The sequence below is a fragment of the Hetaerina americana genome, unplaced genomic scaffold, assembly GCF_022747635.1.
Source record: "Hetaerina americana unplaced genomic scaffold, ioHetAmer1.1.p SCAF_3, whole genome shotgun sequence".
NCBI lineage: Eukaryota > Metazoa > Arthropoda > Insecta > Odonata > Calopterygidae > Hetaerina > Hetaerina americana.
The window spans coordinates 20,765,091-20,792,605 of NW_027286874.1; the positions used below are offsets into that span (position 1 = coordinate 20,765,091).

The 27,515-nt window shown below is 40.1% G+C and overlaps 1 protein-coding gene across 1 annotated transcript in view; it reads right to left on the reverse strand.

The window, feature by feature from the left end:
* Positions 1–27,515, reverse strand: part of LOC139691098 (LIM/homeobox protein Lhx3) — a 77,224-nt gene that overhangs the window by 26,880 nt on the left and 22,829 nt on the right. The window contains exons 2-5 of the mRNA XM_071588857.1: positions 21,369–21,380; positions 4,737–4,954; positions 1,221–1,268; positions 982–1,133 (exon numbers count right to left, since the gene is read on the reverse strand). Of these exons, the coding sequence (XP_071444958.1) occupies positions 982–1,133; positions 1,221–1,268; positions 4,737–4,954; positions 21,369–21,380 (430 nt within the window). The remainder of the gene's footprint in view (positions 1–981; positions 1,134–1,220; positions 1,269–4,736; positions 4,955–21,368; positions 21,381–27,515) is intronic.

The following is a 27,515-nucleotide window of genomic DNA, read 5'->3' on the forward strand; positions in this document are numbered from 1 at the left end:
ATGGAAGGTAGAAATCATGAGATATAAGCATAAATGTTTGAAATATTTGCAATTATATTGGCATGATTTTCAGTTATCTAAAAACTCTAAATAGTTGAAAAATTTGCGAACAGTTTAACGGAAAATTTGAGAAATATATAACGTCAAACAATTTTTGACAGTCGACAAAATACATGGGTGATCTCAAAAGTTTCCGACCTCAAAAATTTCAGAAAAAAATGTCTTGTATCTTTTTAGGTCGGAAACTTTTCAGACCACCCCCGTATGTAAGAATAAACGTCCTAAAGAGAGGGCTTTGATATGACAAAATAAACATAATTTGAGGGAAAATTGAAGGGAAGATCCCGCGCGGAAGACCAAGGGATATACCTGTATATATAACACAAATATGATAAGGATGTTAAACAGGTAGTAAATTGAGTGGTGAGGGAATTAACGCTGAATAGTGATGATTAGAGGGCTTCAGTAAACAAATATTACGATTGAGATACTTAGGATGATAATAAAATGAGAACTTGTGTGAGTGAGCATTTTTCATTTAAATCGGGGCTGATATCATTTTTTATTTTTTTTGGCTTCATCTAAAGCTTACGGGTAGCCAAATTCGAAGTTTTACTGCACAAACTACAGCCAATGCAATTAATGTGATTGAATTTATGTGAAGGTCAGCGAAAAGATACTAATTAAGGAAAGCTACTTGGTGATAAAGGATTTTGTTTATTTATCTGTGGTATATTTTTATTATTAACCCAAATGTCCAATATTTTTTAATTGAACTTAAACTCGTGACGGAATGATTAAAGCTTTTACAAACGCTGGGAACTTATAAAATTTTCAAATTACTTCATTAGGAATTTTGTTCCACATTTTTCCCATAACTTCTCATAAATAGCCCTATGAGTATGTAACCTCGATCGCAGCATTGATAAAATACATCCTGGCGCCGAGGAAATTGAATCTCTATCAAAAGACTATTCTCACCTGTACTATTCTGACGCTCAACCCAGTCTCCTTGGCGAGTGCTTCTCGGACCTTCCGACATGGCTTCGGGCTCACTTCAAAGGATGCCTTAAAGGCCCTCCTCTGCTGGGTCGTGAGAATAGTCCGAGGCCGCTTAGGTCCTCTGCGACCGTCTTGACCCAAGCCTCCAGGCCCACCTCCGCCGGGGCCCCCCATCCCACCCGCTCCCACGCAGCCGCGGGTTCCAGCTCCTGGACCGCCAAGGCCCCCTCCCGCAGATAAGATGCCATCTTCACACGTGAAGTCCCCTGAAAGTGACAGAACAGTGTAATATCACCAAAGGAACGGAAATTAGTATTCACGCTTTCACAAGGAACACAGTGGCGTGAAAGATCCTATCCTTGGCGTGAAAGAAAGCAAAATAAGTATGTTAAAGGATCTACAAGTTCGGCGGCATTAAAAAAATTGGGGTTGACTATTAATGTAACTACAGTGGATCGCAAACTTTAATTTAAAAAAAAACTTGAGAGCTTTCTACATAAAGGTTTTTTGTAAGTTAAAAACTGGCATTACCACGTAATTTTAATTCAACTATTCAAACGTAGTTTTAAGTTAATTTATGATTTATCTCAATTAAGCTTTTTAAAATATCAATAAGGTTTTACAGTTATTTTTGACAATGGATTCGTGAAATATTTAACATACTTTTATCATAGACTCTTGATGAGGCTGCAAAGATTCCGAATCAAGCGGAATATTGGAATGACGAGGTGACATGGCACTCAAGATTGGATACCACTTTCATTATTTCATCAATTAATCATTCCCAAAAACGGGCGTATTCCGAAAACGATGGGCGTATAAAAATTTATATGATCATTAAAGTAAACTTAAAATGCAAATATTTCCCCAGGTCAATTGTCTAGGGGACCTTAATACTCAAACTACTATCCAGTCGCACCTACCAAAGACATCGGTAAACGTAATCAGCTAATGGGTAGGACCTTCAGGATTTAAATGCCATTTTAGCACCACATGACTGATTCCTTTCCAAAATTTAATTTTTTCCCGACAATCGAAATTTAGTTTTTCGTAGTCAGGGAGAGAGTACAACTATCTCACCCGGGAGTGGGAAATATGAAGCTATTCGATATCAGCATATTGTGCACTCACTCCACGGTGGTCTAAAAGTCATGGAAGTGTCTGTAGCGCTCCGTTATTTAAGAAGTTAATTCATGATTAGCAAAAATATTAAAATCCAAATTTGAAATTGATGTGGCTCCAAGTAAACAAAATGCTAATTGATTACCATGCCTCAAAACGCAGTCTGGAAAAATATGTATTTGCAGCCTAAAGCAACTTGGAGTAAATGCGATGGTGAGCGTTGGCTGATTTGTATGTGGTTGGGTACAGCCAAGCATAATTTTGCTAACTTTAAAATGTCTATTATTTCACAGATCCTTGAAAATACTGCTTATTGATTCTATTCTGAAGAATAATTATTTCTACCAAAATCTCTTAGCAAGCAATTATTTGCCTTATCATTGCAATGATATTACAGCATCTAGTACATCCGTATAGAAATGATGTGATGCTTAGATTCACTAGCAATATAATGCTGCTGAACTAATCAATACGTCATTAAGCTGCTCCTGAAAGTAGATTATCAGAATTATTACCTTTGCATTTACCAATATAGCTTCCATTTATTAAGCTACATGTAGTTTAAAAATCTCCTCTATCGTGTAAGCAAACTCCGTAGTTTTCACTGACATATGCCAGTATCCCTTTTAATTATTAGAAGTCCCTTCTTTGCTCAAGGTAATTAATATACACATATATATAAATATACATACATATATATGAATATTAATGTATATATGCACACACACATACCCATGTGTATATAAATAGATATGTTTATATATGTATATATATGTATATATATTATATGTATATATATATATATACATATAATATAATATCCCTATATATATATATATATATATATATATATATATATATATATATATGAGCATGTGTGATTCCACAAGACTCATATTTGTATGCTCCCCTGTTACGCGTGAACATCTGCATAAGGTTTAGCATAAATATCATTCGAAGGTGTCTTTCCAGGTCTTGAGGAGGATGTCTTCGTTTCATCCAAATGACTTTTATATTTTAATGTGCGAATTGAATTTATCAGAACATTTTCTAGTTTTGAGGAAAGTCTTAACTGATGTCTTATTATCTCATTTTTTTAGTTTTTAGAAAGACATAGTCATTTAATATATTTAAAATTAATTTGTAACATTAATGCGATTAGGTGCTATAGTCTTACCTCAACGGGATCCTGGTGAAAGTAGGAAGTGTTTATATTAATTGATATACAGAAATACAGGTTGTTCTCTTGAAAATCTTACGTCCCGTGTAACTGTAAATAAAAACTGTTATGGTGTTAAAATAACAGTATCTACCTGCCTTAGTTTAGTTGCATATATTTGTGCGAAATATCCCTAAATGGCATGGTAAGAAAAATAGAGTACTGACTACTAGTCTAATAATAAGTTCCGCAGCGCGTTAAACAAATTAATAAGAACCTCAGGGTGCTTCAAAAGTGTGAATTCAAATATCGATGTACGAAGTGCTCATAAATTGGAGTTACACTACTTTTCATCATTCGTCGTCATAACATAAACTAAGGTTACACAATGACTCGCGCAGTCACGATCCATCCCTTTCATTGTAGAATTATTAAATTAAAGGGTCACATACAAAGAACATCAAATACCGTGCGATTAAAAATGCACGGAGCGGTTAGTATTTTTATGTGTGGATGTTGTCACAGTTTAAACTATGGGGGATAAATTGGTACTAACATCACACCACATCGCTGAAAACGAACGATAAAGTTGTAGTTCCCCAGTCGCTGTGAGTCATGAATATTGTGTGGATAAAGAAGTATGTCATTAGCCTTTTGCACGAAATTTATAATTTTAAATATTATGAAAATTGTAGAAAACACTATTGTGAATGCCAATTTGATTTGGACGAAAGGTCAGTCGGATTCCAATTATAAATGCCAAATGATCGGAGTTACAAAAATGTTGTATCTTTCACTAAAATGAGCCCAAAGTCATCACATGCATCGTCATTACTAATTTGCTTCGGCTTACAAAACATTTATTGTAAAAAAATACCCCTTCATTATTTGGTGCATTCCATTTTAATTTCCAAATGTCCACATTGATGCCGTACAATTTACCTCCGGAAAACCAGCCTAAATTTTTAATGGTACGTTAAAATCAATTATTTAGTAAATCATCAATCGTAAATTTAAAGGACTCCTCTTGTCATCAATTCGCCTGGCACAAGTCGAGAATACTAGAGGGGAACATTCAACCCAATTATGGCTTAAGTCCTTTTTATTGGTCTACTCTTATTAAATATCAATTTAAAAATTCAATTAATTCACCTCATGACTCCATTGAACTACAATATGAACTTTACATGTGGGGAAATTAAAGCTATAAAACCTTTTATATGATTCACCAATCCTAAAAATTTTCCACTGTGAAGAGAGCTAATTGATTGACTAAATCCGTTGCTTTCAAATGAAGCATGCGCAAGTACTAAACGTATTGATCGAATTAAATTATATTGATGCGAATGAGTTCGTGGGGTGGATACTTTAGTGGCACACGCGCCAAGAGCGTCGAGGTTTCTCTCTAGAGTCACGTGACCTGTGAATGTTGATACTTGTGCATGACGAATACCTTGGGCGTACCCCTGGAGCATTTCGACCTCCTTTTCGTAGTCCGGACGGCAGAAGAGTTGTCCTTGCTTCACGACGAACTGGTCTCCTTTCTGCAGCCTGCCGCCGCACACGACGCACACGAAGCAACGCACGTGAAACACGCTGTCCAGGGCTCGGAGCACCAGCTCGTCTGCACTGACCCGCTCCCCGCAACCTAGGCACTTCTTCACGTACAGCCTGCAGAAGAACAGCCGGAACACACCTTGTGATATTGACTTGAATTCCTCTAGCCCTTTTTGAATATCCTTATCCGTATTTTTTTCCTTAAAAATTTAGATAGATTTGGAAAGACAAATACTTGTTTTTGTGAAGGATCATTAATGGTCAAAAAGGTCTCTGAATTACAATTAGAAGGAGATTACCAAGTTCTTTGCCAAATGTTTTATTTCTTATAAATACTATAGACGGGATAAAAATATCAAGTGTTATCTTGAAAATTTCAAATGACATTCTTTTAAGTGTTTGACGTCATTAAAATTCATCGTTAGCTATTTATTCCATTATTAATGGAGAATTTCAACAAAGACTTGGAAACATGCAGTGGGAAACGCTAAATGAGTGGTACATTCAGTATAACTCTTATTTTTAGAAATGAAAGGAAAAGCTATCTAAGTTAAACTTCCATAAATGTTATGACCTCAATAAAGCATTTTATACTTCATTAGTTTTGCTCTCGATTTTTGAAGCACTTGTTTGACATGAGGAGAAATAAATCGGTACGAAAATCGATTTGATGCGACACACAGCTTATAGTTTGTTCTGAATCTTGCTAACGGGGCATCTCTCCCGATATTTTCAGTAAGATTAAAGATAAGGAGAACTTTTTTAATGAAAAACGATGGATTTTGGAGGAAATAGGCATCCAACGTGTCTCAGGTATTTCCACTTTCTTCAAAAAGACACCGATAGAAAAGGAAGTATTTATAATTGAATACCATCTTGGTTAGCTTTCTCCTCCGGTTTTTGTTTAATTTCCATCAGGTATTACATATAGGTAGATTTATGGACATTGAACGCCATGAGTGAAAAAACATATTCGAAAAATATAATAGTATCCCGATCCCTACATGAGGTGCTTTGTGGAGAGCACTTTGAGTGAGTACGACGTCCGTCTGATGGGACGTTAAACTGCGGACCCCTTAGCGCCTTTTGATAAGAGTAGGCTAATACCGACGCCGGGTTTCTCTCCACCCTTTCTTTCCTGTTCATCCCTGATGGCGCAAATGACCTTAGCTGTCGCCTCTCATAAAACTGCTCCTACTACTACTACAAAGACATCCGTAATCTCTATTAGAAATGTTCCAATATGGAATTATTTATGCCATATGGAATCCACGGATATAGAGCGCATCACTCTCTAAACCCTACATTTACGAAACGGAACAAATTATATCTGATGTCTTAAATAGAGGATTAGAATAAAAAATGCGTTGAAGTACATTACTCAATGATTGAATCTATTATTGTATTATTCAGAAATCATTAGGTTCATTGAATACTTTCCTAGTGTCAATATGCGCTAAGTAGAAGTGGCTTTGAGAAACACACAAACGAAATAACTTTTTATCGAGGTGGTAAATATAATGTATTTTGCATTTTGTATTATGCATTTGTGAAATAAGTGAGATCAAAGAAATGTGTACACTGGGATTGGCTCTATAACAAGTGCTCCTTCTTGCGAGTCCCTGAATGTCTAACGTAATACGTACAAGGTTCGTCCATTTACCAAATAACATGGGCGGTCCTTGTCGTCTGTAGGGATTAATTATAGGCGTGTATGAAGTCGTCTATTACACTGGATAGACTGTTCTGTAGCATTATAGAACTCGCTCAGCAAAATTAGTCAACGAGTAAAACTTAAATGTTTTCAATTGATATCAACGCCCATAATCACAATTACAAAACTACAAATAAGTCAGAAACGATTTACAAGGTTGAGAAAATTGCATTGAAGCAGAAGGGCTGTATTGTAACCCTTCTCGAATTCCTTCATCCGAGTTATCTCCTGATCGCAAATGACAAAAATAATACATGTCTTCCCTGGCTGTCGATCATTCGTCGTTCATTTTTTTGACCTCATACCTCATAATCATCAACCGACTACGAGGGCATTCCACCCGTGTTCTTGCCGCTAGGGTGTAAAAAAAACTCTCGGGCGATATATGTATATTTACACAAAAAACCTGCGGAGGGGGAGCGAGAGCGATTTTCCCGCCTCCGCGCGCGTGCGTGTGGCTGTATCGTCGGTGGCGGAGGGAAAATGGGAGGGGGAGGGTTATCAAGTTAAACGTTTCACTCGATGGCAGCGGCCGCTGCGGTCGACGAATTGATATTTCCTCCGTAGTCCGTAAATCACGGATGATCGATGGACGAACATCGGGATGGAGGCACGACCGCGGGACGGAACAAGAAGGAGAGGGTGATGAAGGGAGATGTAGGGAGGAGAGAGTGAGAGAGAGAGAGAAATGGGAGAAATGGGGAGATGGGAGAGAGGGAGGGTGGGGAAAGAGGATGGAAGGAAGGAGGGAGGAGAGTGAGATGGCTGGCCAATCCGAACCGACAGGCGGGGTATGGCGTTTACGCGTCGGCGCTCGCTATTCCGGTCCGGTTGGGGTCACCGGGGAAGAATCATTAATGCGCGATTAGCGTTGGTCGGAGCCGTCATCCGTATTCCACCGAGATACACCACGCACATCATTAACCTGTGAACCGCAGGGATCGTGGGGGTCGTCGTGGGGGGGGGAGGCGGGACAGGGAGGGGAAGGGTCCTCTCGCCGCGTCAACTCACGCCCCTGCCAGCGACCCCACTGGCAACCCATTTCCTCCCCAACTCCCCCTCCACCCAGAGTGCCCCTACACTACTCCCGCAAAAACCTCCCGCACAAACTCTCTCTCTCTCCCCCTCCCGCCATCACCCCACACCCGTCCAACCCACACCCCACTTTCAGGCGACGGCGAGGCAGTGTCCATTAGGAGTTGACCCCGATTTCGGACGGACGGGCAGATTAGCCTTCCCCCACCACCTGTCCCCACTCCATCTCCTTCCACGCGTTCCCCTCTGCGCTCTTCGCCGCCTCTTGCATTCCCTTTCATCCTCACCCTCCAATTCCTCATCTTTCACTCCGCTCTCTCCCTACACTCTATCCATTCGAAAGTTACAAAATGTCCCTCTGTCGTTCTCCAGATAAGCTCTCCATTGCTCTTGAAATATAGCGCACTTTCTGACTCTCTTTATCTCTACCCTTATCTGCATTCTCTAATTTTTAAGTTACCTTTGCTATTCCACTGCCTAGTTTTTCTTCATCAATTAATTATCACTTGAATTCCCTCGTACATAATTTTAGTTTTGCACCTTTCTTAACCAGTGTCAGGGTGGCACTGCAAATCACGTTTTAAATGAGTGTTTTTTTTGGGTAAAAACACAAAACTGTATTTTAAAATCCTCGGGGAAGACATCACAAGTCTCTTGAAGCATTTTCTCTTTGGCGATGATCTGTGGAAAGGTATCCTCAGAATGCCATGAAAATACTTCGATGATGCAAAACACTTATTTTTCCAGGTTCTGCGTTCAGCATTCAAATTGTCATAATTTATCTAATGTAATTGGGGTTCGCATAGATAAACCTCCGCAACCATAATACTCAAAAATAAATCACTAGTTCAAATACTAGTATTTTTGGTTTCCTAATTACTTCTTCTTTATGCTTGCATGTACATACACCACTTATTCACCGAACATTGTCAAGTGAGAATTTCTCGTAGCAATTAATCTCTAGTGATTGAGTAATTTTCTTACTTGATCTTAAGGTGTTTCTTACATTTAGTACAAGTTTGGATTAAATTCATTAAAATTAAAAATTGGATTAAATTCATTCATGTTAAAACCAACTCGGCGCATTTTTACGATTGATTAATAAATATGTGGATGCTTATCGGATATACTACAAGCAATCACGACACATATTCACTGTTTCTCCTCAAAAATATTAGCAATTGTAGAGTGAATAATGTCCAACGCCTAATATGAACCTAAGGCACAATGTTTTCACAAAGAAGATATCGGTCGTTTTTTTGTGACTATAAAACGCCGCCAGATACATAATTCGGCTGTTAACGAATATCGGAAGTAGCATGACATTATTTGCTTTACGAAATGATCAGTCATGAGGAAATTGATAGCAACTGACTTCAACTTGACCTTAAATACACGGGCTGACAACACTTCAGGACACCCGCTATCTTCCCGATCCCGCAATCGCCATGGTTGCAGCCGATCAATCAATCACACGTCTGCTTCAGTGTTCCCCATCAATCTATCCCCATCTTCAAGCCGATGGTTTGGCTGAGGTAGTTTAACGAAGCATCGTGTTAACGGTGTTATTTTTGAATGCTACTTGTGCAGGTGCATTCAGCTGAGGGGTGACGCACTGTTTATAGCAAAAGTGCGAGCGTCAGTTTGAATTGTTTCCAAACAAAACAGATATCCAGGTAGTTACGTTAAACCTGATTCGATATGCTCGATGGTGCATGGTTACGGTGCAATTTTCTTTCTCGTGGTGAAGAAGTGCGCCAATTTAGAGATTCGTGTTTCTTCGATCCCTGAAATCTAGTGGTAATTTTATACTCTTTTATTAGGTGAACAATTTGGAACAAATGCATGAGAAGAATTATGACAAGAGGCCTCGCGATTACCAATCGGGCAGTGCTCTTTATACCTTCATACAATTCGCGGAGAAATAATATTAGGAATTGAAAATATTTGTCACTTTTTGAATTGTCCTGTATTCACGGGGACAGTTGAGATGAAGTTAAGGGAAAGGAATGAGAGAGGCCAGGAGAAGAGTGAAGTACCCACTACGCCCCTCCTCTCCCAAAAGAGGCTCAGCTTTACCACCACCCGCCCAAAACCCGCAGAGTTTCCCCTCCTCGATTACTCGATACCGTGGATTGGACGACTGCTGAGGACCGACCCCACCGATGTTTACCCAAGAGCATAGGTTCGAAGGGAGCGGTGGACTCAGGGGCGACCGAGAGCTTTCCGGATCCAAATGGGGGCGGGCGATGGGAATAAGAGCGGGGGTGAAGGTGGAAACTTAGGGGAAAGCTGGAAAGGAGGGATGGGGTAGTTGACGAGGGCGGAGCAGAGCATAGCCGAGGAATAAAATCGAGTTGGAAGATTTCCCGGGTGTGCTGGTTGGGCATCCCGCTCACCTCCCCGAATGAATACAATCGGTCAAATTCCCACCCAAGGGTTGTCTCCTTCCCTCTAATGAATCATATCTTCTTCATATCTTTGGGTTTCCAGAGACTTGAAGCAAATCTTCGCCCCTCCTTGATGAGCCGAGTGGAATGCTGCGTGGTAGCATAAATGGTCCGCCGCCCTGCGATAGGCTACCCCACCGCACTCTTCTCTCTCTCCCTCCGTCCGGAATTTAAGGGACTTTGGTGTCTGTGTTTGTGTGTGTGCGAGAGAGAGAAGGAAGGATAGGATGACGGGGTTTTGGCGGAAGGAGGGGGAAGGAGGTGTGGTGTGGGAGGGTGGTCGAGGTTGGGGGAGGTAAGGGTGGGATTCCACCCGGTCGTTCTCTCCTCTACTACGAGTCCGTCCTCGGGGAGTGTTGACTCTGCGCTCCAATATTGCAGCCCCGTTGCCCCGGGGAGGTGTACCGAGAGGGTGGGACAGAGGGAGGGGCAGCGTCAGGGTATATGGTGCGGATGGGCCTCCTCCCGCGGGGGGGAGGGTGGCGTGGGGAGGACTTGGAAAAAGCGAAAGAGATAAAGAGAGAAGAGGAGACTGGGGGAGGTGAATTTGTGTGTTTGTGTGCGTGTGTCTGTGAAAGGGATAAAAGTGGAAAAGGGTGGGGGGATTGTGGGGGTGTTGTGGGGGTGGCCTCGGGAGGTAAATGGTGAGAGGACGGAGGGATAGAGGATTTGGGGGAAGGATGGGCAAGGGGCGAAAGGGGGATGGCACGGGAGGAGGATTTTGGAGTAACGAGTCGGGGAGAAATGAATGGGGAAAGGGAAAATGTTAAATAAAGAGAAATGAATGGGAAAATATTAAATTCTGAGTAACAGCGAGGGATAAAAAAATAGTAAAGAGAGCCCGCCTATTCCTTGTGCGCTGGTGAGGATAAGAAAATGGTGGGTGGAGAAAGTGGAATTAGAAAGAGAGAGCAAGTAGACGCGAACGTTAAAAAAAGAGATATAAGGGAAATATGAGTACATTGTAAAGGAAATATGGAAAAAGGAAAGATGGAAAAGGGTGACAGAGAAGAATTGAAAGGGAAGTGAGAGAGAAAGTAGCGTAGATTGGATGGCTATTCGTCGAGAGGAAAGACAAAGAGTGCCGTGGCTCTCTAGCTAGAGAGATGGTAGGGAAGGTTTACTGCTCTTGCACACTTATAAAGTGAAATACACAAAGGTCTGATAGAAGTCCTAGGAAGCAAGAATGAATTAATAATGGCGTAAAAGTGATGAATGAATCATTGGTAAAATTGAGAATATGAAATCGAACGTCTGCATGTTTTACGCCATTCAAAAAAAGTTAATCACTGTAGTTGCTCTAAAAAACCAGGGCAACTAAAAAACGCACCCTGAATGAAAAGGATGGATTCTTTATTGATTGAGTAATATGTGGACGTAGGCTAATCTATTATTAATTATCAGGTTGATAATATGTAGGATTGTAGAGTTCAGTACTTGTTCCTAGTTAAAGGAAAATAGGAGATCAAATCGACTTTTTTGAGAGTGAACTGTCTTTACCTCCCGGCTAATCCTTTTTCCATTCTTGTGGCAGCATTTTTTCCTGGTCATTTGGGATTTTGAGTATAGCCTACGCTTCAAGGTTACTCGGAAGTCTTTCATTTTATTAGACTGAATACGATATGATGTTTTCTACCTACTGCCCTCTTTTCTCTTAACCCTTTTCCGGCCACTTAATCACCAAATGGTGCACATACTAACCATCATGTCTGAACATTTTCTGCATACTGATATGATCTTCCGCGTGTTCAATTTGAATGATTTTTATTTCCCACCTAGGTGGATTTCCCTCCACCTAGGACTTGGGTGTATTTAATTGTCTTCAATGTCATGTCTAAGGGTTAGGTGGTAGAATGGACTATTCGTCTCAATCTCGCCAAATGAAGTCGATAAATATATAAAGAAATGAAGTTTTCAAAAAATAGGTCACGTTCCGTTATGCCACTAATCTGCCTATACATACTATTATTAGGGTGCAAAAAAGGTATTCTGACTGTCAAGCTCGTATTTCTTCGAAGGAAATTTCTAAATACTCATGAGTGTAAATTTATAAGAAACAAGGGATGCAGGTTTGTTTGGAACAGTGAAAGCAGAATTAGGGTATTATTGGCTTTATTTTCACAGGATAATGGATATTTCCAAACTGATAAGCAGTGTACCGTTACCTGGAAATGATTTACGTGACATTGGTATTGGAAAGACTAGCAGCTTTAAATACCTCTTCTATCAGTATTTTAGTAAGTGGAAGCCTCAGACTCTCAAAGCCATGATGGGCGGCGTAGATGACGTAGACTATATAAGCTTAACTTATCAAAAGACGGGCCAATAACCACCGTAATCAACGCAGAGGTTAGTTAGATAGGTGAGTGTAGAGCTCAACGGCGGGCTGAATTCACACATCTAGGTAGAGGAGTCAGTTCCTTTCCGTTAGCCACCTTAGGGAGATCTGGCACAAATTCAAGCAACTTGCTTGAAGCTGGGTGTACCCAAAGGCATCACGTGAATCGAACCTAGTCCCACAAGTCGGTAGCCCAGCAGTCTACACACTTAAATACCACAAATGATGAAATAATTGAAAAATTAAATGATTTTATGTGTTATGGCAGGGATTTCATGAGGATTGATAGGAAATATGAAAAGATTAAAAGGTATGCAAATGTCGGCAGAAAGGCAGTTTTCATTTATGGAATATTTCGAAATAAGAATATTTGAACCTTGCGCAAAAACGGCAGTGAATGAAAGTGGGCACATATTATTTGATGAAAATACGTGGAGAACTTAGCCAGACTGAATGTTAATATTTACTAAATGCGTTGATAATTGGGTTTTTCCGTAGTGTTTGTGAGCAAACAAGGACGATATGGTGAGATATGGATATTAGTATTATGATTTAACTGCAGCAGTATCAGAATAGTATAAAAGAATTGTAGTTAGAAGGTTTGACCAAAACGGATGGCTGTATGAGGGTAAAATTACCAAGTAAATCACGAGAGAAATAAGCAGACGCTCTTAAGAAAATGAATACAAGATTTCAAAGGAATAGAACAGAAAGCATGAAAAAATGTTTGTATGTGACTTAGGTAAAATAAAAATGAAAGTAATATAACATGATGGGATAAAGGAGTGAAATCAAAAGTGAAATAATTTGATTAGTTTGCTTTAGTATAATTGTTGGAAACGTCAGTCGTCCAGTGAAGGCATTCTAGTTTATTAATTAAATACAATGATTTACAGTTTTATGAGAATCGCAATATTGTACGTATTATTTACACCAGGTCTCTGGGTTCGCATGGACGTAAAGTATTTCCAAACTCATTTAACACAAGGTGGGAGCACGCTATGAGGAACTCCAATAAAATAATTCACTGCAAATACACGCAATATTGCATAGGAATGGTATTTCTAGCTTAAAATGAAGGGAAAAATTGCTTACTGTACACTTCCCAATCTAGTGTTTTACTTCTCTTTTAATACCCGCTATCCCTTTTCTCTAATTTACATTATTTTTGCTATTTAGTAAGATTTACCACATTTAGCAGTGATTCACGTTTTTATTGCGTAAGACTTTCAGATTATTTCTGTGATTTTAATGCTCGCATTCATGATCAAATTGAGAAGTGTCAATAATCAAATGGTTCATAGTCCTGATTATAAATTACGTCTGCAAATTTAATATGTAAATATATTGTTATTTTTTAAAGCCCGTCCTTTTGTTTTCTGGACAAAGTTGGTTTGGGTTCCCCTTTTTGTGTTTCTTAAAAAGGGGACAACTAACTTCAAATGAATTCATTGATAAACTTAAGCCTTCGAAAGCTTTAGTTGTCAAAGGATTTGGTTTCTACTGATTAGATAATGCTTTAATTGTCATGGATATATTGAGAATGTGTGTGGTAGTGTTTTCGGAAAATATTTTGCATAAGTTCAAGAAAACGGTCAAAATTTAGCTACCATTTAATGAAGTAGAACATAATTTTACAATGCAAATTCTAAAAATTCAAATGCCAGGCACCCAATGAAGTTTAATGAAAAGTATGTACGCCAAAGTAATTGTTGAAGAAATTATTTCAGATATTTCAAAAACACTGGGTATGTATTACGGCCTCCTGCTTTAATCGAGATAAATTGAATGAGAAAACTTCGTGCGTTACTTAGCCACAGGGTCCAGCTCATTTTCCGTAGACCTGAAGGCAATGATTTGTATAAAACTCTCATTAATTTTATTCTATTGTGAATTTTGGTTTTACCAAATGAATACCAATTTTATCCAATTGCTGCATAATTTACCACTCTTTGAGTGAAGTTAATGTTAACTATGAGATTATTTGAGGGATGGTTGAGGACGCTACTTAGTGGAAATCAATTTGTTAAGTACGAAGAAAAAATCAAAGACTTCACTTTTCCACCGGAAAGAAAGTCCAGATGATGCTACAGTGTAGCGAAACTAGTCGGCAACAATAAATTATTTCCTGTGGTAACAAAAAATTCTTGATTCTTTCTTCGTGATCTACAAATGGAATTATTTATTTAGAAATTCTCGCCTAATGCCTCCGTCAGTTACAACAACATTTATTATTGCGTTAAACACATGTTATTTCATGCATCAATATATTTGTGAATGCTCCTGGTAGGGTCACCCATGCCAGATAGGTAGAAGGTTAGGAGCCAGGCGAAAGGTAGCCCACGCAGCGTCTGTTCTTCAGTGAGGCGGCTGCAATGGCGTCTGACCCCAGAGGGGCGGCCAATAAGTCATGGTATCACGTTAAAAAATCTATTGAGGAAGGCAACGGGAAACCACCGCAATTATCATTCCCAAAGTGAATATGATAGTCACTAAAGAGATTTTGGATCCTGGCAAATACGGGGCTCGGCCCAATCGGCCGTGTGTCGTCCCCGGCAGCGGGGGAGGCAAGGCTTCCGCGGTTGTCATCCCACGAAACCCTTGCAAGGGTAAACCAGCAGCAGCAGGACAGAAGACGCAAGAGAAGAAGAACAAATTAGTTAGAATAGGAACGAGGAATGTTAAGACAATGATGAGGACAGGGAAATTAGAGAATATTAAACGAGAAATGGAAAGGGGAAAAATAGATATTTTAGGTCTATGCGAAGTAAGATGGAAGGATAGCGGGGATTACTGGATTGATCACTATAGAATAATATACAGCGGTCGGGACGAGAGCCAACGAGGAGTTGCCATAGTATTAAATGAAGAGGTAGGAAGAAGCGTAGTCAACATAGAGCAGGTAACGGATAGAATATTGCTAGTAGAGATAAAAGCAGAACCGACGAACTTGGTTATTATTCAGGTATACATGCCACCGAGCAACCATACAAAGGAAGATGTCGATAGGATATACGATCAATTAGAGGACATAATCGCATGTGTTCCTTCAGGGAAACATTTGATAGTGATGGGGGATTGGAATGCGACGGTAGGCGAAGGAAGAGATGGTGATGAGGTGGGGGACTACGGTTTAGGCACGAGGAATGACCGCGGGGAGAAAGCAGTTGAGTTCTGCAGGAGACAGGGGTTAGTCATCACCAACACTTGGTTTAGACACCACAAAAGACGCAGGTATACATGGAAAATGCCAGGTGACTTAGGAAGATATCAGCTAGATTATATCCTGGTTAGACACAGGTTTAGGAACAGTGTGATAAATTCCCACAGCTTCCCGGGAGCGGATGCGGACTCAGACCACAATTTAGTTGTTATGAAATGTAGCGTACGTTTCAAAAAGATAAGGCAGGGGCGGCGAGTTAGAAAATGGAATGTAGAAGCATTAAATGGGTTGAAAAGGAAGGAATACAAACAGGCTGTAGATGAAATTATGGAGAATAGCAAAGAGCTGAGTACTATCGAAGAAAAATGGGAAAGTATCAAGAAAGGGTTGTCTAAAGCCGCAAAAGACACTATAGGAACCGTTAACGCGAAAAGGACTAGGAAACCGTGGATCACGGATGAGATGATTACAAAGATAAATAAGCGGAGAAAATGGAAGAATATGAATACAGAATTAGGCAAAAGGAAGTAAAAAGAATTAAACAATAAATTAAGGCGGGCAACAAACAAAGCAAAAGAACCATGGTGGAACACGTAGTGCGAGGATATGGAAACTTTGCAGAGGAAGGGTTAAATTGGTGCGCTGTATAGCAAAGTTATATCTTTATCGAGAAATAAGAAAGGAAGATCTATGCTAACAGTTAGAGATCAGGCGGGTAAGATAATATTTGACAAAGGAAAGATCCAAGAGAGATGGAAGGAATATATAGAAGTTCTGTATAGTAAAGAACTAAGGCCAACATGGTTAGACATAGAAGAGGAACATGACGCAGAGAAAGATAGCTTAGGTCCAGGCATACTCGACGATGAGATAGAAAGGGCATTAAGAGAGATGAAGCTAAATAAGACCGTGGGGGTGGATAACATTCCTGCGGAACTACTCAAAGGTTTAAGAAAATGTGGGAGGAAGAGGCTATATGGGCTGATTCGTAGTATCTATGAGGAAGGAATCTGGCCGGAAGACTTTGTGAGATCAGTGTTAGTTCCTATACCGGAAGAGGATAAGGCTACATCATGTGAGGACTAGAGGACAATAAGTTTGATTTCCCACGTGGCTAAATTTGTTCTCAGGATCATAAACAAAGGGATAGAGAGTAGGGCAAATGATTACTTAGGGGATGATCAGTTTGGGTTTAGGAAAGGGAGAGGTACGCGTGATGCCATTGTAGCAATGAGATTATTAATCGAGAGGAATATAGAATACAATCAGGAAGTATTTGCCTGTTTCGTAGATTTCGAAAAAGTATTTTTTAGAGTGAATTGGGGAAAATTATGAGTATATTGCAGAAAATAGGAATAGATTGGAGGGATAGGAGGCTAATCCGCAAACTGTACTTGTCTCAGACTGCACAGGTGCGAGTAGGGAACGGGGAGTCCGGAAGGGCGGTGTTAGGAAGAGGTTTACGGCAGGGTTGCCCATTATCACCGTTGCTGTTCAACCTGTATGCAGAGGAAATGATTAAAGAGGAATGGGAGGAACTGGAAGTAGGAATGAAAGTGGGTCGGGGATTTGTAAAATCAGTTAGGTTCGCTGATGACCAAGCTTTAGTTTGTCAGTCACTCAAGGGGTTGCAAGCATTGCTGAGTGAATTGTAAATTCAGTGCAACAGGTATAGGATGAGAATCAATATAAAAAAACGAAGTTTATGCGATTTTCTTGAAAGAAAAAGGCTAAGCTAAACATTAAAATAGGAGGGCAAAAACTAGAGCAGGTAGAACAGTTTACGTATCTCGGAATCGTTTTAGACCAACCCGGTCAAAGTAGTAGGGACGTAAGGAGAAGAATTGCGCTAGGCAAAGAGGCTTTCACATGGAGAAGGGAGTTGATGACAGGGACGTTGAGTAAGGATATTAAGAAAAGACTCGTAAAAACTATGATATGGAGCGTAGGTATTTGCGGCGCGGAATCGTGGTGATTGAAGCAGAAGGATAGACGTAGACTGGAGGCTTTTGGTATGTGGGTGTGGAGAAGAATGGAGAAGGTGAAATGGAGAGAAGAAAATAATTGAGGAAGTACTTGGTATGGTAGGCGAAGATAACGGTTTTTGGGAGAAATCCTACGGTGGTAGGAAAATTGGTGAAGTGGGTATTGACCGATGTTGAAGACTGTAATAGAGGGGAGAATGTTAGGCAAACGAGGGAAGGGCAGGAACAGGATAGGGATGTTAGACGGGATGAAAGGAGGAAGAAAGTATTCAGAAATGAAGAGGGACCTGATATAGAGTAGGATGCTGGATTTTTTGTTTTGTTAGGAGTCACTAAATGTTTTATTTAGTAGTTGTGTCCATCTAAAAACCTAACTTAACCGGTAGATTACCTTATAATAATAATAAGAATGTTTATGAAATTCCCTGGATGATATTGTAACAAAAGTTACTACTTACTCCTCTATCATGATTCTAACTTCTTATGACATTTCTCATTATTTTGAATTATTGCTTTCATAAATTCTTAGTCTCTTCTTTCGACTAAGCCACTCTTTGAATGTCTTTCATTTTTTATCTATTTTATTGTTTGTTTAAAATGTTTTAACTAGTATTCATCGTCATTCGAAGGCTCCCTTTAAAATGAAGTAAGTAGATGTCTAGTTATTTATAAATAAACACGGAAAATACTGTATAATATGTACACTAATTTCTTCAAATCCATATTGAGACTCGCAATCTTCTGGATCCGCATTACTTTGTGAGCATCAACCTACAGCCCACTCCCCCCTTGACCCTTTGGCTTCCTTGAGGACCGAGGGGTCCGGGAACATCAGCCGGTGGAATAAAGGGAAGAAAAGGAGGAGTGAGGGGTTAAAGGAGGGAGAAGTGGAGGGGATGCATGGGGGGAGGATATGGTGAGCGAAGGGCAGGGGCGTGGGTTGGCGGAAAGCGGGAGGAGACCCCGCCGCAGGGCGTTCGCTCTCCGCCCCCTCGCAATCCCTTGCGCCAACTCACACCCTCAAAAGCCGCGCAGAATCGTATGACTCTTTTCCCCGTGCGGTCGAATCCCTCGCCCTTTGTGTGTGCGTATACGTGTGTATTTGGACCGATGCGATGAATCCGACCTCTCCTCACGCGGATATAAAGGGGTGGGGAAAAGCGCCCTGAGGCGCTGGGAGAAAGGGTGTCGAGTTAAGTCAAACAAGCTTTAAAATCCATCTAGGCATGCCAAGGGACGCTCTCTCTGCTATCCTTGTGGCTGCGTGAGCTGCTCACTTTCTCCTCCTGTCCGATTACACGGTGTCGTCAGGTCACTAATTTCTCTGAGTGAAAAACGGTTTCTCTGACTTCGGTTAGTAGAAGTATAACTTTCCTAATCAATAAATGAAGGTTATATATTGCGAGTGAAAAGTTAACGTTTTGATAAGGATTTGAAATATTAATTAGATTTATCTCGACTCTATCAAATTAGGAGCAGAATAGTAGTGGCTTCATGAGAGGCGACCGGCAGCTAAGGTAATTTGCGCCATTAGGGATGGCCAGGAAAGGAAGGGCAGAGAGAAACCCGGCGTCGGCATTAGCCTACTCTTGTCGGAAGGCGCCAAGGGGTCCGCAGTTTAACGTCCCATTCGACGGACGTCGTACTCACTCAAAGTGCTCTCCACAAAGCACCTCAATTTGCAACCGGGATCCACTGAAAAATATTTGTTCTCAAGGAATGGAACCCGAGCTCTCTCGGTGGAAGGCCTGTACGTCAGCCAGCGCACCATCCCAATCCCCCTGGGAGCAGATTCTGGGAAATTAATATAATAAATACATACTACAGGGGTAACCACTTCATCAAGGTGAACGAATGGAATTGAATTACGGAGAGCGGGTACGAAAAAAATCAATATGCAAGAATATTGAATTTCATGAACAAATATAGTTCATAATTATATATTTAATTGCGAAACTTATTTTATCTATTTGGCATGACTTCAAGATTGCATACCACTGCAGGAGCCGTAGAGATTAATACTTTTATTTCAATGTACAGATGTGAATTTTTTCCAATGGTGTGACTGTTTCAGTAGATTTCCATGATATATTATGGCCTAGAACTTAAAAATTTTACCTGAAGTTCAAACAAAATAATTTTAGTATATTCCTGTTTTCCGATTTCATAAAAATATTATATTTTCCACCATTTAGAACTAGGCATATCATATTTGGCAGTATAAATGCAAGTTATCAAAACTGTACTTCAGAATTCACTTCAATAAGTTAGCTTTATAGCCAAGTGCCTTTTATCAAATCATGATTGTTATGATAGTGTGAATTAGCGTTAATCTGTTGTTGAGCGAAAATTATGAAGGATGTTCGTTTTGACAGCAAAACGTGTGGTCAATGTTCGTTACACTGGCCCTAAACGTCCGAATGATCCACGAGAAATGTTGAGCAGGGAATAGGAGAACCGTCTTCACAAAATAGCTGACGTCCAGAGGAAGACGAAAAGGAAGCATCTAACGGAACATGAGCAACTACAACGCTGTGGCGATCTCTTTACCCTGCCCACCCCCTTGCCCCCCTCACTCTCCCTCGCTGAAAACTCCCGTCCCATATTTATACACCCACCTGCCAACCCTCCCTCCTTCCTAGACCCGCTTGATTCTTCTACCACCCATCCCCCTGGAAATCCACCCACTCTTTTCCACCCGCCACTCTCCTTTCATTCCCCTTCGAACACCCCCTCGCTCCCCCAGTCCACTGATCAATACACCTCCGCTCCTTCTGGGTAAAGGAGAGTGGAGGAGGAGGGGAGTGATGAGGCCGGAGGATGGGGCGGGAAGGGATGAAGAGGTGGGTTGGTGGGCGAGAGGGGAGGAGGAGGAAAGGGAGGAGTTGATGCCGACCTCCCTTCCCTTCTCTTTACCCCTTACGTCCCCTTCCCCGCGAGATGGGAAAGGACCGACGCACTGGTAAAGCCTCCTTCGAGCCATCCCTCCCTCCGCTCTCTTCATCTCTTTCCCTCACTACCTCCAGTTCTCTCACCCTCCCTCCCAAAGCCTCCTCGGATTCTTTCCTATTGGTCCCGAGGAAGAGTCTCCCCTCTCCCCCTTATACACCCTCCTTCCTCTCAGACTGTCTCCGCCTCCCACCGCCCCAAAACTCCATCCCAAGACTCCCGTTCTCCTGCTCTTCAGAAAATTCCACCTTTCCTCTTTCTTCCCCTCTCGCCCCTCCCTTCATCTTTCCAGAACACAAAGATTCCCCGCTTTCTCTGTCTTTTTTTCTCCTTCATCCCCGACGACGAAGAAAATGGAAGATTTTTAGAAGGGAAAGGCTCTGGTGAGAGGGGGAGAGAGCAAGGGAAAACGCGGAGGAGGAAAATTGGAGTATGAGGGGAAATGGGTGGGGGGACGGGGTATTGTAACTGGGAACGAAGGTTGGGATAAAAGATGGAGGGGCATTAGAGAAGAAGAATCTTGGGTCGAAAGAAGGGATAGGAGTGGGATGGCCCTCCCTCCCTCCTACTCAGGAGAGGAGGACAGAAGGGGCGGGTGGAGGAATCGTAAAATTATAAGGGCAGACGACCAATGAGAAAGAAAGAGAGAGGTAGGCCTGGATGAAGGAGAAGAGAACGTGGATAGGAGAGCTTGAGGCTGTTATCTTTTAATAGACAAGAGAGGAAGGTAGTAGTGCAGATTTGGAAGGATACGTGAAAAGTGCGAGAAGATGGAAGGGAATGTATGGAGGCAAAAGAAGGGAAAAGTATTTAATAAATGAAAAGTAAATTGGTTCAGTTTTCCCGTGTACTGGAAACTTGACGTGGTCATATTTGAACCTCACAACGCAAAACATCCTTGCATTTCTATTTCATTGATGTCGTTTTAAGAGAAAACTCCCTGACAAAGGAAAAGTCACCTGACAAGAATTATGGCCTGTGCTCTTTTACATTTCAGTAGACAGTTCAAGTTCTATTAAAGAGGGATTAAATTTAGACCTAAGCATGTCTTCTGCTTTAAGATTAACCACATTGAAATGGTTCAGAAGATTAAGCACTGGAATACAGAGAAGTATAAAAGTGGGCTTTCAAGGAAGGATTTTGATCGATATCACTACGGAACGGAGGGGCGTACAAAAAACGGAACTACAGAGAACTTAGTACAACGCCATAATGAAGGATTTCTCAGTATTTTACCATAGGTATTATTATCAATGAAGAAGTTGGGATGCGGAAATGACTTATACTCACGGAATTTAATAGAGATAGATGAGAATCCTTAAAGAAAGTGGAGAAGAGGGTAGAAAATTAGAAAGTAGTGAAGGTGGAGTATAGTATATTTCATGAAGTTTAAAATATCTAATCTTTTTTCATGAGGCTGAGTCAAGTTGAAAAAAATTGACCATATCCAAGTTAATGCTTTGTTTAGGATGTTTTTATTTCTCATATTTTATTCAGTGTATCCCTTCGTGATTCGAAAATGCGTCGTTTTGAATGATGTTATAGGGCCTGTTAGTTGTTATTAGGGAAGGGAGATAGCAAAACAGTTGAAGTTTTATAAAATTTGAAGTGTTATAACATGGCGGATATTAGAGATTGTCTCCAATCTTTTGAACCAAAGAACACCATGGAGCGTGGATGCGAATTGTTGGCAAAATGGAAGAATTTAGAGTAAAGTGGTGATAATGGGAGTAATTGTGAGGTTAACTTTGGAAACCAATACGCTCTTTGCCTGGCATATTTTTCCGCTCAGGAACAAGTAAAATAGCCGGGAGGTAAATGTGAAATCAAAAACGAGAAAGAGAAAGTAAAAAGAAAAAAGAATGAGAACTTGGTCTCAATATATGTCTTAGTAATAGGCTTGCTTGTCATTGATGCTACCAGGAATTCGTACCTACTTGTATCTCCTCATTTTCATTTCGTTTTTTTACAAACCTTACTCTATGGCTTGTCAGGTAATGCAAAATGACATTTATTTTTGATATGGTGGACGTTTCCAAGGTTATTTGGAGGTCAACTTTGTTCTCTTTATTTTACTACGGAATATTATTCTACAAAAATAGTTATATTTGGTTAAATCAATTTTTAATTAGACTTTCAATCCTTAAAACATTGAAAAAGATAAATAGATATAATAAAACAAGGTTTTTTATGAACATAAATTTTGATTAATTGTTCTCTAATAGGAAAACAATGAATATTAGATTTATAATTTTGAATTAATATGCTTTGAATATTAAAAAAAAACTTGATACATGTATTTTTCAAATTCATGAATGTGCGTTTTTAGTATTCCTCACATTTTAAAATTATATGCTGGAAAATGCAAGAAATAAGTTCAAGAATCAAAAAATACTTTGTATAAATTCATTTGGACAAAAGTTGCTTGTTTTTCACAGTATTAATATTAATAATACTCATATATAATTGACAACTTCTATAAAATTCTTTTCATTTTATTCACTTTTGCCTTTACGATTGACATTTGTCACCACAAGTTCACATCATGACCTCTTGGGCAATGCAATCGTTCATTGCTAATCGGGAGCTTCCACTGTTCACACCTTGATTGGGAAAGAAATTCGTATTCTCTCTCCCTTGAGGTAATTGTCCATAGCATATTAATTTGCATTTGGGTAAATCATCGGCGAAAAGGAGATGAGTAATTAAAACATTCAAACGTCTTTGATGAAGCACAGGTTCTTGCTGAGCAACTTTATCATAACCTCGGTTTAACCATAACGTGGGGTATTGATTTCTCAATTTGGATTTTCAGTTTTATCATAATCGAGCTAAACCTTTTGCTGCCATCAATAAAAAATGATTTAATGAAACGTTTCTGCTGAATGAAGGCTTATCTGTGTACATTTAGTTTATCTGTATCCATCATGCATATCTAAGGGCGGTATTACGGTCGTAGCTGAGAGTTGGAAAATCTCCTCATAAGAGTCGGCTGAAACTGAAGAAAGCTACGGAAATAGAATGACAATGGGTTGGGGATGAGAGAGAGATATGGCAAGGTTCAGGGAGAGCGGATGAGGATCTTTGAGGTGGGAGCGGGCGAGAGGGGAGACGGGAGGTGGTAGTAAAGGTAAAGGGAGTAAAGGAGGACCTTTCCGGGGCGGGGAAGATCGGGAATGAAGGGTGGGAGAGAGATTCGGGTATTGGGAGGACTCCACACCCTTGCAGTCAATGCGGTGGGACCCTGGGAGGCGAGTGAGGTGGGATTCGTTGCCGCATGAGCAATTACAAGGATTACTTAGATCCCTTAACCCGAACCACCCCTTTCCCGCTCATCTCTCCCACTCTTCAACCCCTGATATTCCCTTCCCCTGTCTTTCTTTTCCTGCCGGCCCATTCCATCTTCACCTCCTTCCCCTCACCCGCCCGACCTCTCTTATGCATCAATTCGCTTTTGGATGAGAGTAACCTCCCACTGAGTCCTTATACACTCCCATCCTCCGCTCTCAAGCTCTTTACATTTTCGCCCCGCAAAACACGCATCGAAGTATCGGAGTTACAAGAGCAAGGGCGAACGGTTGTGTGTTATATCTCTTTTCTAATTGTTTTATCACGTTCAAATAATTGTTTATGGTTTATATTGTGGAGTGAAGGTCTTCTTTTGTTTGTAGATCTTCATTCATTGGTTATCAGTGGTTTTCTGGGCTGATTGTTGAGTGTGTACTTTTCAAAACGCGTTTTCCGAAATTCCGCCCATCGATGAATCATCAGTCTGGTTGTAATGATCTCATGAATTTTCTGAAGTACGTAGTAACCTTATCGCGATCACATTATGATTGAATACTGATTTAGGCATTATATTGGATCGTGTGATTTCACAATAGGTTGAGTTAAGTATGCTAAAAGTATCAGTTGAGATAGTTGTTAGTACTACCAGATTTACATTAAAATTTTCACTTCACATAAGACAATATCTCTTGCATTTCCTACGTTTAATTTTGATGTAAACAGCCTCCCCATTTGAGGTCGTGAGTCTAGTATTAGTTTCCAGGGTCATATACCATTCGCCTCTATTCTCTTTTATTTTTTCTTTCCCTAAGTAGCGCTAGTTTATGCAGATTTAATTTTTATACTCACTCAGATGAGCAAGAAGTTAACACAAATAAATTTTCACTCATCATTCCAAAATGGTTGCTGGCCACTGATCTAGGATTATTTATTGCTCAAATTAGAAATTCTCGCGGCCAGAAAATCCGGGAAAAGTGAGGATATTCATTGTGATTGGAAAAAATCAGGGCAAATTCAAGGAAACTCGCAACATATGAGGATGTTTTTCATGCGATGCCACCTAATAGTATTACACAACATGGTTCCCTTGAAAAAAAAAAGCTACCTTAAAATGTAAAGTCGTCCTTTGTGAACTGTACACGTTGAAATTGGATGCCCCAAAAACTCATGCAGTATGTTTTCATCACCTATTAGGAAGCTTTTAATTGGGCATGCTGGAGAAGCCGTGGCCTTTTAAATGCTTTAGCGTGCACAGAAATAATTATATTCTACAACTCTAAATTTATTGTATTCTCATCTAATTGACTTCAACAAAGGTAGAAGATAAAAGAAAGTCTCTTCCTAATCATTATCTGCAAAATGGATGCTCGCAGATTTTCTTTGGAAGCAGTTTATGCTTATATTGATTGGCAAGCGAGGTGCATTATTGACATAAAAACACCACGAAAGAAAAACTAATAAAACTCTTGTCGTTATATAAATTAACCCCAGTTTATGCTCATATTACGACGCACTATGCGAAGTGAATATTGGAAAAGAGCAGTACTTCGTATGGAGTTTATGACTATTTGTATTTCATCACCGCGTCAGGCAGCCACGAAGGGTGGAAATCCCATAATCTGTACAATTTTTCAGTTGCTGTTCCTCTACGTGAAACTGGCTTTCTAGTATTAATTGGAATAAGTATCCAAAATGGAAGTATCCAAGTGTTCAGACGTCCTTATTCTTAAATCAGCAGATTACTTTGAATGTTTACTACCTACAAGGTTCTTCTAATTTCTTTTACTTCTTATATTCCATTTGCCGGTGAATACATTTCAGTATTCATCATCGAAACTTCCTTTCTCTTTATCAACTATTGTGTCCATATCTAACCAACCCATTGTGCCAAATGGTGTTACTACCTAATCCATATTTTTCTTCCAATTATGTGCTGCACTGAATTTTCCTCTTCTATCCTTCTATATACTCCCTCACACTTTATCAGTCCACTTAACATTGAGCATTTACCTTTAACTTTACGGTTCAAAAGTCTCGATTCTTCTGTAGTCAGCTTATCCAGTGATCCATGTCTCTGGTCGATTCACACTTCACACGAATTTTTTTATACACTGCGTCATTGTACGCATCCTTATCTTTTTGCTGATTTGAATTGCTCGATAATGTAATAGTAATGGCTCTTGCTTCCATATACTTTATGAACAACAAAAACAAAATATTTCTTTTGCTGAAATATTTTGTGAAATATTGTTGTGAAAAGCACCAACTATATTAGTTTATATTTGCTATTTTGGTGATTATCTTTGCAACTTAAGAACAGTTTCAACGGAAATATTTACACATTGTATTTAATGTTATCACAAATTTCGTTCAATGTTTTATTGTGAACTTTTCCTTTTTAAAGAACGTTATCTCAGGAGTCGGCAACGTTGTCACTTAACAGCTCTAATGTTGTATTTCCCCGTAGGTAAAGAAATCATTAGTTACTTCCGTTAATGTATCGCTAATTTCACGAATCTTCGATTATATTTGCTGTAAGAAGAAATTGTTCTTGGCACCCCACGCCGAATCAGTATCTGGCTACGTAATATTTGACCAAAAAAACCTTGATCATAGCGATATTAGTCTACGGAGAAATGATTTGTAGATGTTGTATAATATTTCATTAAATTATAAAGTTCTCACTTTTTATTATTGTGTGGCAATACTCGTAGGTCAGTCGAAAATAAGTAAGAAAAACGAACAAAAAACATTTTTCTTTGCTGTGTCATATTGTAATTCTATGCCAAAGCTTGTCACTGCAACTATTCTTCTCTCTCTTCAAATAATATCATTGCTAGAACTTCTTCATATTCTTAAGTACTTAAAATATTAGTTTCTGGGTCTTGCCCTGCCTCTTTTTCCCAGCACTTTTCATTCGTAAATATTTGTGATTACCGTTTTTTACATCAACAAATATTGACTAATAATTGATTCGTTTAAGCTCCTTATCTAATTTTCGTTTTGCGAATTGCTGCGGTACCTTTTAGGTATGGCAAGTAACTGTTTGGAAAACGTCATAAAACAAACGGCAATTTATGAACCGTCATTGACATCAGTGGGACTAGCCACTTGTGCCAACCGCAAAATTTCTCCCCGAGTCTCGCATTAATCCCCTCTCTAAAGAGACGACGATCCCTCTTGAAAACCCATCTTCCGAACTCTTTAAAACCCACTTTTACTTCCCTCATCCCGAAACCCTCACAGCACGCGTACCTAACGAAAACTTAGCAGTCTTGTCTTGAAAGCCTTCTTCCTCCTGTGTCGAAGACCTTGCCTCCCCTGGAACCCTCCCCAAAGGACTATACCATTCCCTCCAACAACCCTTTACACCAGTTTTCGCAGGCGGTAGATGAAGGGGGAAGAAGGAGGCGGTTTGATCAGATATGATACTTGAGGAGTTCCTTCCAAAGTTTGAAAGCGTCCCTTTCCACAACCCTATTTCCCCGCGCCAGCTCCTGTTAGAGGTGCTCTTGATCGTGTTGATGTTGAGGCACTTGAGAAACAGGGACGTAGTGCAGGGGAAGAGAAGTGAGAAGGGGTAAGCACTTCCTCCGACCCCTTCCTCCCTATCCTTACGCATCTATCCCTCCCAAGTAATCGAGACGAATAGGGTTTGGAAGTCTAGGTGAGCGGTGTCGCGTTGAGATGGAACTATGCGAGAAGGCGTTTAGTCTCGGGGAAGAGTGAGGGAGGGAAGTGGGTGTGCGACGG